The sequence below is a fragment of the Eutrigla gurnardus genome, assembly GCF_963514095.1.
Source record: "Eutrigla gurnardus genome assembly, chromosome: 5".
In the NCBI taxonomy this organism is placed as follows: Eukaryota; Metazoa; Chordata; class Actinopteri; order Perciformes; family Triglidae; genus Eutrigla; species Eutrigla gurnardus.
Window position 1 is genome coordinate 5,147,450 of NC_139919.1, and position 16,694 is coordinate 5,164,143.

General features: G+C 40.1%; 1 protein-coding gene across 1 annotated transcript in view; it reads right to left on the reverse strand.

Moving 5' to 3' along the window:
• LOC311013480 (complexin-2) overlaps window positions 1–16,694 on the reverse strand; it is a 656,754-nt gene that overhangs the window by 173,547 nt on the left and 466,513 nt on the right. Inside the window, exons 3-4 of the mRNA XM_084009582.1 lie at window positions 14,034–14,209; window positions 13,369–13,586 (exon numbers count right to left, since the gene is read on the reverse strand). Coding sequence (XP_083865708.1) covers window positions 13,389–13,586; window positions 14,034–14,209 — 374 coding nt within the window. The 3' untranslated portion in view covers window positions 13,369–13,388. The remainder of the gene's footprint in view (window positions 1–13,368; window positions 13,587–14,033; window positions 14,210–16,694) is intronic.

The window sequence follows — 16,694 nt, forward strand, 5'->3', positions numbered from 1 at the left end:
TATTAACATTTGGATGAGTAATCATTTTTGCAAAAATAAATGAGCAGAAAACATATTATGCTCATAGGTTCTAAGGCAAAAAGGCACTTCATTTAGAGCTTTATACTCTGATCTTCATTTTAAAAATGTCACAAAACATTTCATTTGAGGTAATTAGATCACATTTTACCCAGGATGATGCTGAATTGCTGATTCATGCTTTTATTAGAAACTACTTACATGTTGGATCCTGTTGGATTTCAGTTATGAAACAGTTATGAAATATAAAGTATTGGTTTCGTGCTGAGTGAAATAAATTATCCAATTATTTTGTGTTTAAGCTACAAAACCAAGGTTAGGTTTAGACAACAACACTGTTGCAGAACTAGCAGGATCAGATTCGGTTATTAATAAATAATTGTTCATATCAATAGAATTATTGATATTAAAAGGATTATTAATATAATTCATAAAAATTAGGCACCACCCTGAAATCAGGGAAAAGATAACCGAACCTGGACTCAGTTTCAACATAAAGGGGTTTATTAACAATAAACAAAGAAACATACACTAAGTCTAGCTAACTAAATACTATACTTCTATATATGTGTATAATTAGTGTAATATACACTATATTGCCAAAAGTATATACTCACCTGTCCAAATAATCCACCTAGGCATGCAGACTCTTTCTACAAACATTTGAACAGTCGTGGAATTTCCTCGCTCCTAAATATTCCAGTCAACTGTCAATGGGATTATAACAAAGTGGAAGTGATTGGGAACGACAGCAACTCAGCCAGGAAGTGGTAGACCGCGTAAAATGATGGAGCAGGTCAGCGGATGCTGAGGCCGCCAACTTTTGTGGCCTTCAGATTAGCTCAAGAACAGTGTAGAGAGCTTCATGGAATGGGTTTCCATGGCGATCAGCTGCATCCAAGCCATACATCAGCAAGTGCAATGCAAAGCGTCGGATGCAGTGGTGTAAAGCATGCTGACACTGGACTCTAGAGCAGTGGAGACGTTCTCTGGAGTGACCAATCACGCTTCTCCATCTGGCAATCTGATGGACGAGTCTGGGTTTGGCGGTTGCCAGGACAACGGTGCTTGTCTGACTGCATTGTGCCACGTGTAAAGTTTGGTGGAGGGGGATTATGGTGTGGGGTTTTTCAGGAGCTGGGCTTGGCCCATTAGTTCCAGTGAAAGGGACTCTGAATGCTTCAGCATACCAAGAGATGTTGGACAATTCCATGCTCCCAACTTTGTGGAACAGTTTGGGGATGACCCCTTCCTGTTCCAACATGACTGTGCACCAGTGAACAAAACAAGGTCCATAAAGACATGGAGGAGAGAGTTTGGTGTGGATGAACTTGACTGGCCTGCACAGAGTCCTGACCTCAACCCGATAGAACACCTTTGGGATGAATTAGAGTGGAGACTGAGAGCCAGGCCTTCCCATCCAACATCAGTGTGTGACCTCACAAATACACTTCTGGAAGAATGGTCTAAAAGTCCCATAAACACACTCCTAAACCTTGTGGAAAGCCTTCTAGAAGAGTTGAAGCTGTCATAGCTGCAAAGGGTGGACCGACGTCATATTAAACCCTATAGATTAAGAATGGGATGTCAATTAAGTTCATATGCGAGTCAAGGCAAGTGAGCCAATACTTTTGGCAATATAGTGTACGTACTGGTGTTAGGAAAGTTGGATTAGTAAGCATGCCAACTGTCTGTTCTAGATCACTAACAACTGAACTAAGGTTACACACTTTACTATACTATACATTAAATAGAAATGAATGACATGGAAACATTAATGTCATGACATTCAGTTTATAGATAGAAGTTATGCCCAGATTGTTACCAGTACTTGAAGAAGGGTTTCTTGTTCCTCTGAAGATAGGTTGCTGTCTTTGGGTTCCTATGAAAGAAAATTGCTGTCCTTTGAGTTGTGGATGGAGGAATTTCTATTGAGATGCGTCTCGACTAGGAATTCTTCTCTTTGTTGCAGAAGCAGGCTCCAGCAGCCAGCTTGTTGGCTGTTTTGAGGGCGCTGCTTGGGGACTTGAGACCTGGGGCCCGTTTCACAAAGCAGGTTCAACAAACTCTGAACTTAACCCTGAACTCTGAGTTGACCAACTCTGAGATGGGCAACACTGAGTTTTCAGTTTCAGAACAGCGGTTTTGAATTAGTTCAGTCAACTCTGAGTATGTAAACTCTGAGTTACGTGCGTGCCTGCCGACTCTATAAAGCCATCATCAATGGAGCTGCGATACTACGATTCACCATGGCAACGGGGAGAGCGTCATTAGATATTACTGAGTGTTTATGTAGAAAACGAGCTCATCCTGAGAAAACGGAGCAACGTAACTGCAGCAAAGTAGCGATAGTTGGCGTGGCAGACAATTACTGCCCGATCTAATGTGTATAATTGAATAAAACAGTCTATTGATCTAAAGGTAATAACTCTTTATTTTCAGACTTGCACAGCGACACTGTGGTGTAATGGTTAGCAACACTGCCCACGGCGCAGGCGACAGGGGTTCAACTCCCGTAGTCCACAAAGTAGTGTAATGAATCAATTATCATTTTCATTGGGTGTAATCCCCCCAGGCACAGAGAGAAAGTGGCGTCAGTTGAAAATTAAGCATAAGAATATTGCGCAAATACGTTGACTAAGGCATATGATTTTAATCATATTTCACATATTAAACAGTAAATATAAGCAGGTATTTCAACACAGAAATGTACTTAAACATTTCATAAATCTCCCGTTCGCAAAAACACTACCTCCGCAAAGAATCTGGTTGCGGATTATGTCCGCGATATGAAATGTTGAAAATGTCGGAGAATATTGTTTAGATAATATCTAATGTGATTGGAAGGAAAGGTAATCAAAATTGTCTCCCAACGCAAATCTGCTAGAATCACTTTTATTTCCATATCGATTAGGTTGACGATGAAAGGACGGCACATTTTTTTCAGAGTTGGTTCAGATTCCGGAAAAAGGCAGAGACACAGGGAGAAACTCAGGGTTTGTTGAAGCAAACCTGCTAGCGAGCAGGTTAGGTTCACGGAGTATGTTACTAGGGTAACTGACTCAGATTTATGCTGAACTGGCTTTGTGAAACCGAAAAACCTCCCTCATCTCAGGGTTAACTAACTCAAGGTTTTCACTAAACCTGCTTTGTGAAACGGACCCCTGTAGTCCAAATCCCAGGAGAAAGAGGAGACCTCTGTTCAGGTTGAGGTCACAGGAGGAACGGCAGATGAGACCTGTGGTCAGGTCGATATCTGTATGTTCCACTGCAGTTGACCAATGAGAATGGAATCTGGAGTTCACAGGTATGTGTCACTTTCAGTGCAGGCAGATGGGGGAGGAGGAAAGACCCCCTGTGGAGGTGCGTGGCTGTGTTTAAACAAACAATTTAATCTGCATCCATGAATTGTTTCATAGACACAAACCCTGAGGTCCCAACAACACCAACGTTAGGTTTAGACAACAAGACCAACGTTAGCTTTAGACAACAAAACCAATGTTAGGTTTAGACAACAAAACCAACGTTAGGTTTAGACAACAAAACCAACGTTAGCTTTAGACAACAAAACCAATGTTAGGTTTAGACAACAAAACCAACGACAACAAAACCAAAGTTAGGTTTAGGCAAAAAAAACAACTGCACTACATCGCAACAGAAAGTCTAGTCTGTTTCTTTTTTTTTTGTTATGTCACAGCCAATGACCAATAGGAAACAGGAACAATCTTGGGAGGAAACATTTCTGTTACTATGGCAACAGCAGTCCTGCCTCCTTGATGTTTCCTCAGAGGACTATCACGACAGAGTGAAGAAAGACTGGAGAGAAATAGCAGAGGTACTTCAGCAACCTGAGGGGTATTCCATCAAACTAGCTAAGCGCAAAGCCGGGCTAATTTCGATAAGCCTCGCTACCTTTGGCGAGAGTTTCGTTCCATCAACGTGACTTGAGGCACTCTCCGCTAAGTAACCATGGGAATTTATCCGACCAAACTAGCCTGCCCCGGGGCAGGCTAACCATCAGGCTTACTTTAGCGGGGGTTTCAGAGAAGTCCGTCTGTCGGAAACAACTGTACCAGCAGAAGGTTCCGCCAAGCCTAGTCCTCGTGATTTCGTCACTGAAAGACCAAAAATTACCAAAATTACATATATGAAGTACAAACTATATTTTCATCAAGCGTCTAAAAATACATGATTGCAATTAAACAAATATGAATAAATCGTTTATTTTGTTTAAGACCGACTGGCCATATCATTATTTAAAGCCCCCAGTTGGGTGAGTGGTGATGCACCTGCCCTTGAATGTGGGCGTCGCAGGTTCACATCCCGGCGAGGGATGTGTGTTTTTTTTTTTTTTTTTGCCTGTCTTTAGATCAGAGAATTAGACCAACATTTTACCTTAACTATAAACCTTACCTATAAATATGTCATACAATTTCCCGAGAACCCAAATATAACTTGCAAAAACATGATAGGCATAAAGATGTTATTATTAATAGCATGTTATAGATCCCAATGACAAAGGCATTGCTGCATGCAATTTTCAGCCACATAAATTCCTTTCAGGTGAGTTCATTATTAGGTTCATCGAATGTGTTCATTGAATAGTTGAGATAAATGAGTTGGTCAATGTAGATGCATTTACTAGGCCTATCTAAAAAAAGACAGAAAGAGGGAGAGAGAGAGAGAGAGAGAGAGAGAGAGAGAGAGAGAGAGAGAGAGAGAGAGAGAGAGAGAGAGAGAGTGTTCCAGCCAAAGAAATAAGTTTCACAAACTTCCATAGACGGGAGTGGAACCGTGGCCGGCCGCGTGCAAAGCCGGCGCGTTACCTCTACACTGTCCTCACTTTCAGGAACTCTTTGTCAGTGTTATAATAGAACATGTTACTCTTAACGGTACTTCCGTTTTTAATCGCTCGGCAATTCTTGCCCAAGCAGCCTCGCGATTTTTATTTATCACTACAGTATTCCCTTTATTGGTTATGATGGGTTTGTACTCCTCGTACAGTTCCATCAATAATTTTTGCTCTGGTCTTTTCTGCCATTTTCTCGATGATTCGACATTCACGGTTCTGGTCTGGCTTGATATCCCGTGAACGGCGTAACACACGACAACGTTAACCTGGCTTGAAGTAGCCTCAACAAGGCGCGGCTGAAATGCGTTAATGGAATGGGTTTAGCCGCAAGTGGAAGTTGGCGTTAGTTCTAACCAGGCTTAACCAGGTAAGCGCCGCTTTAATTAGCGAGTTTGGTGGAATACCCCTCTGGTGAGTTGTGATGACATCACATGTGGTGAAAGACGAGCAGCCATTATTGCTCGGAAGAAATTTCCCAAAGTCTCGACAAATGCCTGGGGGTCATCTGTCGACGACATATTATAGAGAGTGATGCTGGCTAGCATAGAGGGCTGAGCAGCCGGGCCGCCCCTGACCGGGACGCCAAGCTCTCCAGCAGCCCAGTCTGTCTCTCCCCCTGGACATGGAGGAGTGCCACTGGTTGCTGCGCCGCCACCATATTCCACCCCAATGATGCACAATTTTACTCTCCCCTTCTGAGCTGACCCTGTCGGGGCGCCACTGGCGCATAGACCGTGCCACCCAGGGTTCTTACAGCTCTTGATAGACAAGGCAAACAAGTAGACAGTTCTTAATTCTTCTTTTCTTTTTCTTTTTTTGGCCACGCACACACACACTCACTCCACTGCCCCGCAGTTCCTTCAATCAGTATGTTGGTGACCTTTCTCTTTCTGGCCACCTACTGTTGGGAATCTATACACTTCATCACCCAGATCCCCTGCAGCTGCTCCTGTGAACCACCTCCACACCCCTCTCTCTCTCCTGCAGCCAAATGCTGCACCACGCCCACCTCCAGAGATAATTAATTTTTTTTACATGTGGGTCAACTAAGACTAAAAATGATAGTGAAGTTGATAACTTTACTGTTAGCTACTAAATAACGGACCAGGAAAGTCAAAGTTATTGCTGCTATCTCTCAGCAATATTGATCTGTTAGCTAAACAGATCAGCAGCAAGCATTGTTTTAATGTTAGCTATGCTAACGAGGCTCAAAGGTAACATGATATTATTATATTATTATGCTAAAGTATGCTAAAGCATGTTAACATTTATTTTAACCTTAAATGTAATTTTCGTTTTGCAAAGAATAAAGACTCGACACTTCTCGACAGTAAATTTGAGTGAAATATTCTAAATTGCATAATAAAAAACAAACTGCAATTGCATAATAAAAAATGAACTCTCAGGATTCTACGACGGCATATTAGGGCCACTGTAGGGGGAAAAAACAGAGCCGAGAGTGGTGGACAATATTCCGAGAAAAATAGTCTCAAATTTGCCACTTTATAAAGTCACAAATTCACAGGTTTATTACGATGCTAACAACCGGAATTTATTCTAGCTTACGACCCATGAATGTACGCATTTATTTTTCCAATATAATATCACAACATGTGACAACGCCTCGTTATGGGTGATGGCTGTTGATGTTTATTGTTGATTTTATTTATATAATTGTCATCTTATGGGTGATCGGGCAGTTGGGCTAAGATGCTAGTGGTAGCTTTCGTTGTCATAGCAATGGCAAACATCCGGTGTTAGCGGATCCAAGCAACTTGTTTGTGGATTTAGAGAGTGGCAAATTTGTTTTGTTTTTTTCTGAATATTGCCCACCTCTCTCAGCTCTGTTTTTTTCCTACAGTGGCCCTGATATGCCGTTGAATGAATGAATAAAAAAATAGCTCAAGGTAAGCGGATAATAAAAACACAAGTAGCTTTTTATAAACCTTTTTTTTAATTAGTGCTATGCATTTCATTTCCAAAAAGAATGATTCAATTCCATTGATGAGACCGTTTTACAGTGGTTGGGCTCCACATAGAGTATATGACATGCAATTAAGGAACAAATAGCATAAGAACTCATATTTTACATTCTTAACCTCTGCACCCTGAAATTATTTCAACCTGAATTATGTAAGAACTTTAAAAAGAATCCATTCCCTTTTTTCAGTCGTACATCCCTTTTTAATAATTTCCATTGTTTACTGTTAGAACAACATCACATCATTAGCAAACCTGCAAACGTTGCCAATTGTTTTGATTGGCAGAAATAGCTGAAATAAAGGGATTGCTGCTCACTATGGTTGCACATTTCTCACCTCTCGTACGTTTCAACTTTACCGTTTAGATTGCTAGCAGTCAGTAAAAAAAATACAGGTAGTTGAAGGTGTGAGTCCTTAGATGCCATAAACATTGTTAATGTAACATTTCAACGTATTCTAGTGCAAATGTCAAAAAGGATGGAATGTATTTAAGGAATCTTTCTTCACAGTAACAAGAGCTTACCCAATCCTCATCTTCCACTGGAGGAAACGTAAACAAGACGAGCTTCTAACGTGACATCAACAAAGACATGTTCACTGGATTTACTGGCAGGAATCAGCAGGGCAGTTATGCTTCATAAATGTAGGCTACGTGAAAAATGTTACAAAAAGACAAACGTTATGACATCATTACAGTGTTCAACAGTCCAGCCTTGTTTTGAGGAACGACAAGTTTAAAGTAAAGTTTTATCTCTATCTCATCAGATCACTCATGGCAAAGTTATATTTAAGAAGTACACATGTTGCACGCTGCCAGAACAACCTATTTGGAGTTGATAGAGTCATGAGAAAGATCACGAAACCTCATTTAGAATCTATGCTTGTTTTTTTTTTTTTTTTTTTTTCCTCAATGTTTCTGGGCTCCTGACAACAGAAGGTGCATTGATAATCCAGTGTTTCTGTTGCAATCTCTTAAGGGCGCATCTCCATCAATGGTAGCCTTTGAGCCAAAACGAGGAACACAATCCAGTACCTGATGTAGCTCTTTAAAGAGTAACTAAAACCCATACCACCCCTTTCAGGTGAAAACAATGCATCTGGGTATTTAGTAGCATTCCTTATTTGATTCAGATTAAAATATTCCCCACTACCGGCTGAAACCTATGCTATTATCAATGCTAAATTGAATTTAGCTATTGGGCTGATCTGGAGCAGGAGGAGTATTACTGAAGAGTAATTTTAACTGTCACCCTTTCAGTTAGCCTGTTAATCACTTATGCCAATCGCTGACGTACACATATCCCAGCCTTGCATGTTAACTCAAATCCAAAATGTTTATAATATAGTAATGTAGACCACGCCCTACAGTTCATGTGCTGAAGCTTTATGTTCTGTAACCGTAGCATGGAATTAGCAAGCTAGCTAACTAACCAGCTCCTAAATGAGCACAATTAAACAACGTAATGCTTCATTCACACGCCATTGTCTGTGAAACACTTACGCTAACTGATGCTAATCTCTAGCATACACAAATATCACCCTTGCATGTGAACTTAAATTAAAAAAAATGTTTAAATGGAGTTGAAATGGTATTTTGTCACTATAACATACATTTACATGCATTATACATTATTAATAATATCATACTTTCCAGGCTACACACTTCAGCCAAACCTCTGGGGTTTAGTTACTCTTGAATGTGTTTGAGGCCTTTCATGTCCAGATCTGTACTCTCATTCACCCACATCTACTTCTGTTAGTAAATTATACAGTTTATATATATATATATATATATATATTCCATGTAAAATAATCATTGTCATTTATAAGCCATCTTTAGCTTTTACACCATTGTCTATAGAACCAAACATGTATCTAAAAAACAAAAGCACCAGTGGTCTCTAATACAACACGTGGCTCCACAAACACAGTTTAACACTCATGCAACCAGAATGAACCAAAACGACAACACTTGATACCAGGACAAGTGACGGATGAGTCACCACTAACTTCACATACAGATGACATGGTAATAGCCCTTTTCAAAGGCAGATCACAGGCTGTGACGCCTCAAGACGAGTCCCGCTGAGACACTATTATACACACGAACGATGTATGGCTGTAGGATCCATGAAGGGCCCACAAATCAAGACTAGTCCAGGATTTATGTCCCCCCCTTAACTCTCAAAGGCTTGCATTAACATAATCAACTTGATGTAAGTGAAACTGGAGGGGGAAATATGTGAATCCTTCTGTTCATGTCATAACATAACTTACATGAAGGTGATTCTCCTCAGACAAACAACATCTCAATTTCTGCACTGCAACCATCTTAATCTATGTGGCTGAAACTCATAATTTCAAATATATCTATCTGCAGTTTGGTCTCTTATGCATGAACATTTGCATAAAGGAAACTCAAATACAAATTTAGTTTTTACACCTAAATTGTCAAAAAAGCAAATATTTTTGTTACAATCTTCTTTTTTTGTTTGTAATTGCACGTTTCCTATTTGCTATTTAAAAGCCTTCAACTCATGTCAGAGTTGATATACTGCCATGATCACAAGGAAGGTTATATTAACAAAACTGCATTGTGAATAAGATTGTGTTTGTTTTTGATGAACACAAATATATTTCTTATGGTCCTCCATGAACTGATAGGTTAAACAACACAATCATTTTATGCAAAATATCTGTAAATTAAATGCAATTTCCAGGGAAACTGATTTTTTTTTCGTACAAACGGTCACGGTTTTAAACAAACAAACAAACAAAACAGCTAAAACTAGCTAGTTTGTATTAAAGTGACTACAAAATTGAAACAAATCAAATGCAACAAAACTACTTGGTTCGGGACACTAACGGTCTCCAAGTGAAAGCCCTGTGTCTTTTCACCCGTCCTACGTGGACTTCCACTGACTCGTTTGAAGCCAATTTGTGACACGTCGAGAGCAAACGTAATCATAAAAACATAATATGTTTCCCTTGAAATGTAATTCACGATGTCATTTTGAGGGCTGACCTGGGACACAGCTGGAGTATTTTCAGATGATCTCATCAGTTATATAACAAAGCTCAACTTACTCAGACAAGGAACACCATCGAACACTCAACAAGGCCGCCGCATCGCTGATCTTTCTGGATCAACACATACATATTCTGTTGTCTGGAGACGCTTACAGAAACAGGAAGTTGTCTAATTTGTTTGTCATTTGACATTTGGTGTATTCTCTTCTCTACCAAACACTTGCATGCTCAACATTTGAAAGGAATGTGTTAAGTATAATTTCTTTTAAGACATGGCACAACCAGGGAGGAGCCCCAGTTTCTGCCTGTGCACAAAATAGTTCAAGGACACATTTACATCGTAAAAACCAGGACTATATGAGTCAAAAACATCACAGACATGTAGAAAGACACACACATAGAAACACACACATTTACAGTACATACATTGAGAAAGAACAATGGCTTCTTTTTTCTACACACATTTTCTTTGTGTATACATTAGTATACATGTTTAAAGATACAAGAGTGGTGAGGATTTACAAACAGATATGCAGATTTTTTTTCTTCATTTTTTCCAGAAAAGAAACAAGACTTTCAATGAAACATTATCTTTTTTTATCATAAGTAATTATTGCGATCTAAACAATATGGCTTTGTCTAGTGAAAAGTCCTATCTGAGCTAAAAAATGAAAAAAGACAGTGCTTATGACTTTATCATATTAATCCTTAAAGTTTTTTTTTACTTAAACCATCACCATCGGCGTTTGGAATAACCCACATGCTTTGTTTTATTGATAAATGTATATTAAAAGGTAGTGTCACGAAATAGAGATTGTTTCTTTTACAGCACATCTACTTAAATGCTTTATGTCAAATTAATATGATTTTTGTTGAATTAAGAGATGCAGGATGCAGATATACTCTAAGTGAGCTCTTCAGGCAGTGAGATGCCAATTTGCTCAATCTACAGTTAAATCTAGTTTTATTCAGAATACTTTAAAGGAAATAGGAGAGTATCATTTTAGTTTAGTGGTGGTCTTTGGGATGCATGCACACGCTGAACGGGCTGCCGACTTTCTTCCACAGGCCTCGCACATACAATAAAATAAAAACAGGTATGGCATGCACACTTTTGTTTTGGCAGTGACAAAAGAAATAGTACGATCTCACCAGTATTTCTTTGGTCTCGATGTTGATGAACGTCCATCAAGGTAAACTTATGCATTAAAAGATGAAGGGAAAACTCAGCTCGGTTGCATGAAAATAAATCAGCAGCACATTCACAAAAAGTAATTTTAGATATAAAGTAGAAAAAAAAAACAGGCGTCGCCTGGCATTTGCATTCATGTGTGAAGACAAAAAATGAATACATAGATTAACTGAGTAGATAGCAATCAAGTGCTTAACGTAGAACCCACTTTTAACCAATCATAGATGCATGACAGGAAGTGACAACATATACAGTACCGGCGACCCCCACTAGGCTTTGATTGTCTGTATGGAGACCACACTACTGAAAATATCATGAGGGCTTTGAACTTCATGTGAATCTGACATTTCTACACAAAGAAGCAGTGATTTATATTAGAAATTTGCTTCAGGATGTTCGGTTCCGTATACGTCGTTTTACACAGAACACTAGTTCACCAGTTGAGGCTAGCTGTAGCATGCTAGTTGGTTTAGCCCGGTTACCTGGGTTAATAAAGCTCAATGAACCAAGATTTGTGTCAAACTGTAAGTGACACTTTTAAACTGGCGTCGGGTGATCTGTGGATACAAACATTTCATTGACAGGAGGCATCACTTGAATGTGTCGATTAGCAGAGCAAATAAAAACAGACTGGAGGCCAACAGCGTTCAGACAGCCTCCCACTGCAGATTCACACTAAGAAGTACTAACTAATGCTACCTGGATGGTGTTACCTGATGCGTATGTGTGACCTTGATCGTAGACAATACAGACTTAAAGCATATGGTCAAAGTGTTTGAGCCCCACTACAATGTGTATGATTATGAACATGATGATTCACATGATCATTTTAGTCTGTTGTGCATTATGTCCTGAATAAACGAGCAGAAGTTACAGCCCAGTTTAATCATTATCAACAGGTCAGAGTCTGATGATGGAGGAGTACACAATCAGATGGATACTTTATTATTGATTCCCAGAAGGGAACATTTACATAACAGACATTTCTGTTATTTATGTTTTATTTGTTTAATTGTTATTGACAGTATGCCAGTATTTGAGTGCTTTAACTGTTAAAATAAGTATTAGGACCAATGAATCAAATTTTGAAAATAAATGAACAAAAAAGGTATTTTCTGTGTTTTCTTTGTTTTCCCTACACCGAGGCACAAACCAAACAGTAAGTACTGAATCATGACCCAATTAGCGAGGTTCGTACCAAATCGAGACCATAAACCGAGGTATGTACCATTTTGTGAACCAAAACAGACTTATGAACCAAACTGTGACCCAAAAACTGATCGTACTGAACGTACCGAACCCTGATCCGAAAACTGAGGTACATACTGAACCTTGAGCTAAGTCAAATCAATTCCTTAATCCACATATTGAAACTTAGTTATTAACACATTTTCTAGCATGTTGTCAGTCTCAGTAGCTGACAGGCTTAGAAAGTCTAGCTTTTTACATGAGCTAGACTTTAGCTGTAAACCTGTCGTATTACATACTGCAAGTGGAAACAGGAGGGTAATAAAGAATTTTCTTCTTCTTTCTGGAATGTAACAGTAAATTGTGTTTTTAAACCGTTAAACTTGGTCCAGGATTTCCAGAAGTACTTTGAACAATGTCTTCTGTAATCCTCAAAGTATGCCAACCAGCCAACTTAGTATCAAATACATTATTCCAAAAGTATCCGATCTTGTGTCTTCGTGCGCTACCAACAGCTGTTTGACTCCAAATGCAACCCTCATGTATGATTCCTCCGCTAGAGGAGATGGTATGAAGGCACATGTCCTAAAAACTCAAACGCTGATTTCTTTTCTTCACTATAAAGATCTAGACGAGGTTCATACAAGTAGAAAACACTCACTGAAATCAACACAGCATGCTCCATCTACTGGAAAACAAAAAGCACAAGGACACAAGTGTCCACTGTCCTTCTTTAAGGGAATACTGTTGTTCTCCATTGGTCACCTGATGATAGGCAACCAATCAAAATGTCTCATCTTGATAAGTGTAAAAGCAGCAACACAGAAATGACAAAAAGACTTGTAAGAAATGACAGTTGAAAGCTTGTATGGAAATAAAAGTAGGAAGAATGACGTAGTTGTCGAGGAGTAGAAAAAAGAAAGTAAACAGTTTCTGGAAAGGCAGTGAGTAGCCTCTAACAGTTTGGCAAGGACCCCCCCTCCCAAATCTGTGACATGTCCCAATTGTACACCCAAACCAACCCCCCGAAGTCTCTCCCGCAACCCTCCCCCCTCTTCCCCGAAGTCCCCCACATCCCACTCCCGGCAGGTAGACTGGACCCTCACTTTAGGGTTCATTTGTGTTTTTACTTCTTGAACATGTCCTGTAGAGGTCCAGGCAGAAACTTGAGGACGGTGTCGAGGATGCTCTCCTCGTCCTCTTCGTCGTCGTCACCGCAGCCCCGCGGGATCGCCTTCTTTGGGCGCGTCAGTGACCCTTCACAGGCCTGCTCCATGGCCGCTTTCTCCTCCGCCTCCTTCTCCTCCTTCTTCTTCAGCCCGTACTGAGCAGAGAGGAGGACAACCGGTTATATACAGGGAAAGGCAACCAGGCTGGATATGAACAGATAGTTTAGCAGTTCGTTTAGCAACTTTAAAATGTTGCAGGTCAAATAAATATGTTGCTTCTCTTTTCCCTTTTTCTTTGAAAGTAATGAATTGTGAGGAGTTGCAGCATCACTTAATAACCTGAAAATGGTTTCAAAGGAGTTTCACTCTAAAAAGTTTCCTGTAATATTTTGTATTACCTCTGCATTTAGTGTGAGTGACACAAATAAATGTGAAAAATCCCACAGGCAAACTTGCCTGAGTAATGCAACAAAATCTGCTTTGCTGGTGTGAACAGAGCCAATTAACTTGGCATTTTTGGAACCATTTTGCAGGAACAGGAAACTGACAGTCCGTTTCAACTGCTGTCACAAAGTTTAAGCATTAGTCAAAGTTTTTCCTACCTTGTCCCTGATGGTCTGCCGTACTTTTTCCCTCTCAGCCTCCATGCGGGCATGTTTGGCCTTCCTCTCCTCCTCCTGCTGCCTCAGCGCCTCCTGCCGCTCCTCCTCCTTCTTGGCTGCATCGGGATCCTTCTCCTCCTCCCCGCCCAGCATCTTACCCATGTCTTTGGTTGCCCCTGAACACAACAGAGATGCACATATAGGAGGTAAACACGGGCTGATGGTACCAAGTTTACCAACCTGACAATAAATGTGGGGGGAAATACTAAATACACACCACATTTAGATACCTAGAGGAAACAGTGGAGGGGATCGACAAAGGTACCCTGATTCCTCTTCCTTTGTTGCTTGTGGTTTAGCACACAAAGCTAAATTCATACAGGCTACATGAATAAAAACACATAATAATAGAGCACATGTACGCTGGTCTGTTAGCACTTCTAAGGATTATGTGGTGATGGCGTTCGCTCGAGATCCTTGTGGGGTCTTGGAAAATGAGACAGGGAAGACGAGCCAGCTGGAAAACCTTCAAAGAAGCACTGACAAGAGGAAGACACGGTTGGCCACCTTGTGTGGGCCATCTGTCTGTTCACCTGTCCCTCCATGTCCAGGTATTCACCCTCACTGAGATGCACCTCAATTATTCAGTATGTATTTGGAGTGAAATCTGTTGTATCACTTTGTGTCACATGACAGGAAGAGGGCACTGTTCTTCCACAGATGAGAGAGGTTTCAGAATTTCTGGTCAGATGATGGTGCACACATGGAAACACTAAAAGAACAGTCATTTGCAACACAAAGGAGAAGAGTGGACAAGTTATGAAATAATTAGTCACTTACTTGATTTGTCGATTGACAGAATATTAACCAGTAGCAATTTAAAGTCAAGAAGAAAAAAAACACATTTAATCACTTTGCCTTTTGGACTCTTGGTCAAAAAATATGCTGGAACTTTTTCACAATTTGCCAGCATTGTTGCCAACCAAATCTACTTGATGGTCCCTTGTCCAAATTATAGGAAATTTGAAAAAGTCAAAATTCATTAAATTCTAGAAAATTTGTTGCTGCCCAGGTTCACAATCACCTCACCAACAATAACCTTAATGACCAATTTAAATCTGGCCCTCTCCACAGAACAGAAATATCCTCATTGAACACATCACTCACCTGGTTCACATCACAACGCTGCACTCAGTTTGTACAACTTAAACATTTCCAATCACAACCCTCCCCAGTCACCAGTGGTGTATCCCAGGGCTCAGTCCTGGGGCCCCTCCCCCTAATGTGAGACATTAAAACCTGGTTCGCTCAACACCAATTGGTCCAGAACTTATCTGCCCTCATTATCACCAGAACCACATCCTCAAACAAAATTATATACAGTATTCATTTTAAGATTCTCCTCCTCACTTTCCCTCTATACCTCTCTGAACCTATGTAGGTCTGTGTTTCAAACTGTTTGACTGGAAACATAATTGAGAGTGTAGTTGAGTTGTATGGGAATGTGGTTGTAGGAGACACAGTTGGACATTGAACAAGTTTCGGACATTGTTGCCAACCAAATCTAGGTCATGGTTTCATATCAGAACTTATAGGGCATTTGAAATTAATGTCAAAATGGAAATACATTTTCTTAGCCTACATCATTCGTTTTGGCTGTATTTGTGTGTCCCTCTATGGAATTTCTCTAGTGAATTATTTTGTGTTTATTGTCCTCCCAACACTGAAATCAAATGTATGTGCATAAAGTAAAAAATTCACCTGGACGTTTGGGTTGAATGCCTTGCACAAAGGCACCGCTGCACTTCCTCTGTTCCTAAAACTCACCTCTTTATCGGTGACAGAAGCTGTAGACGTGAAAGCAGCTCCCTCTGGCCTATCAATACTGCTGCTGTTACCTCTGTCTGATCGATAGTAAATACAGGACCACCTGAGCATGTATGAATTATGGATCCTCCAGCAGAGAGAAAACTTCATCTGGGTATTGATCTTCCTCTCAGGTGCTGGTGAGAGGAGAGCCTGACTGTTGGCCTATTTCCTCATGTAGCGCCTTTATTTATCCAGACCCAGAATAAAGGCTACATTTGTTTCACCCTGACAAGTGGCGATTATTTGAGGAGAGGCTAGAAACGGAATGGACGGAGTGTGTCCTTAAGTTTAGCCCTATGTGTCATGAAAATAAAATATGATTGTATAGAATATTGATGAGGAGGTTAACCTACTTCTCTCTTGATGTATTATCTCAGTCAACATTGTAAACATGAGTTTATGGTCTCAATCTCTAATTTCAAGTCTTCTTCAATCCAGCATGATGTTCATTTAGTCATTTATGATCCATTTAGAGTCCAACAGACCAGAACGCAGGGGATATGCTTTAAGGCATAGCTACCTTGTGATTGACAGGTTGCTACTGTGGTGTTCATTTATCATACAACTGCAACACTTTCCCAGTGTGTGTTAAGTTCATAAAAGTAAATTATAACAGTTTTGTCCTAAAAATGTCTTATTCAACATTCGGTTGTACTTCGCTCCACATGATGACCAATAAACAAAGATGGTCATAGCAAAACTGAACTGGCATCACCCAAAAACCAAGATGGGAATGGTCAAAAAACAAGACAGCAACAGCACAAAAGAATACAGAATATGACTGAAAGCCAC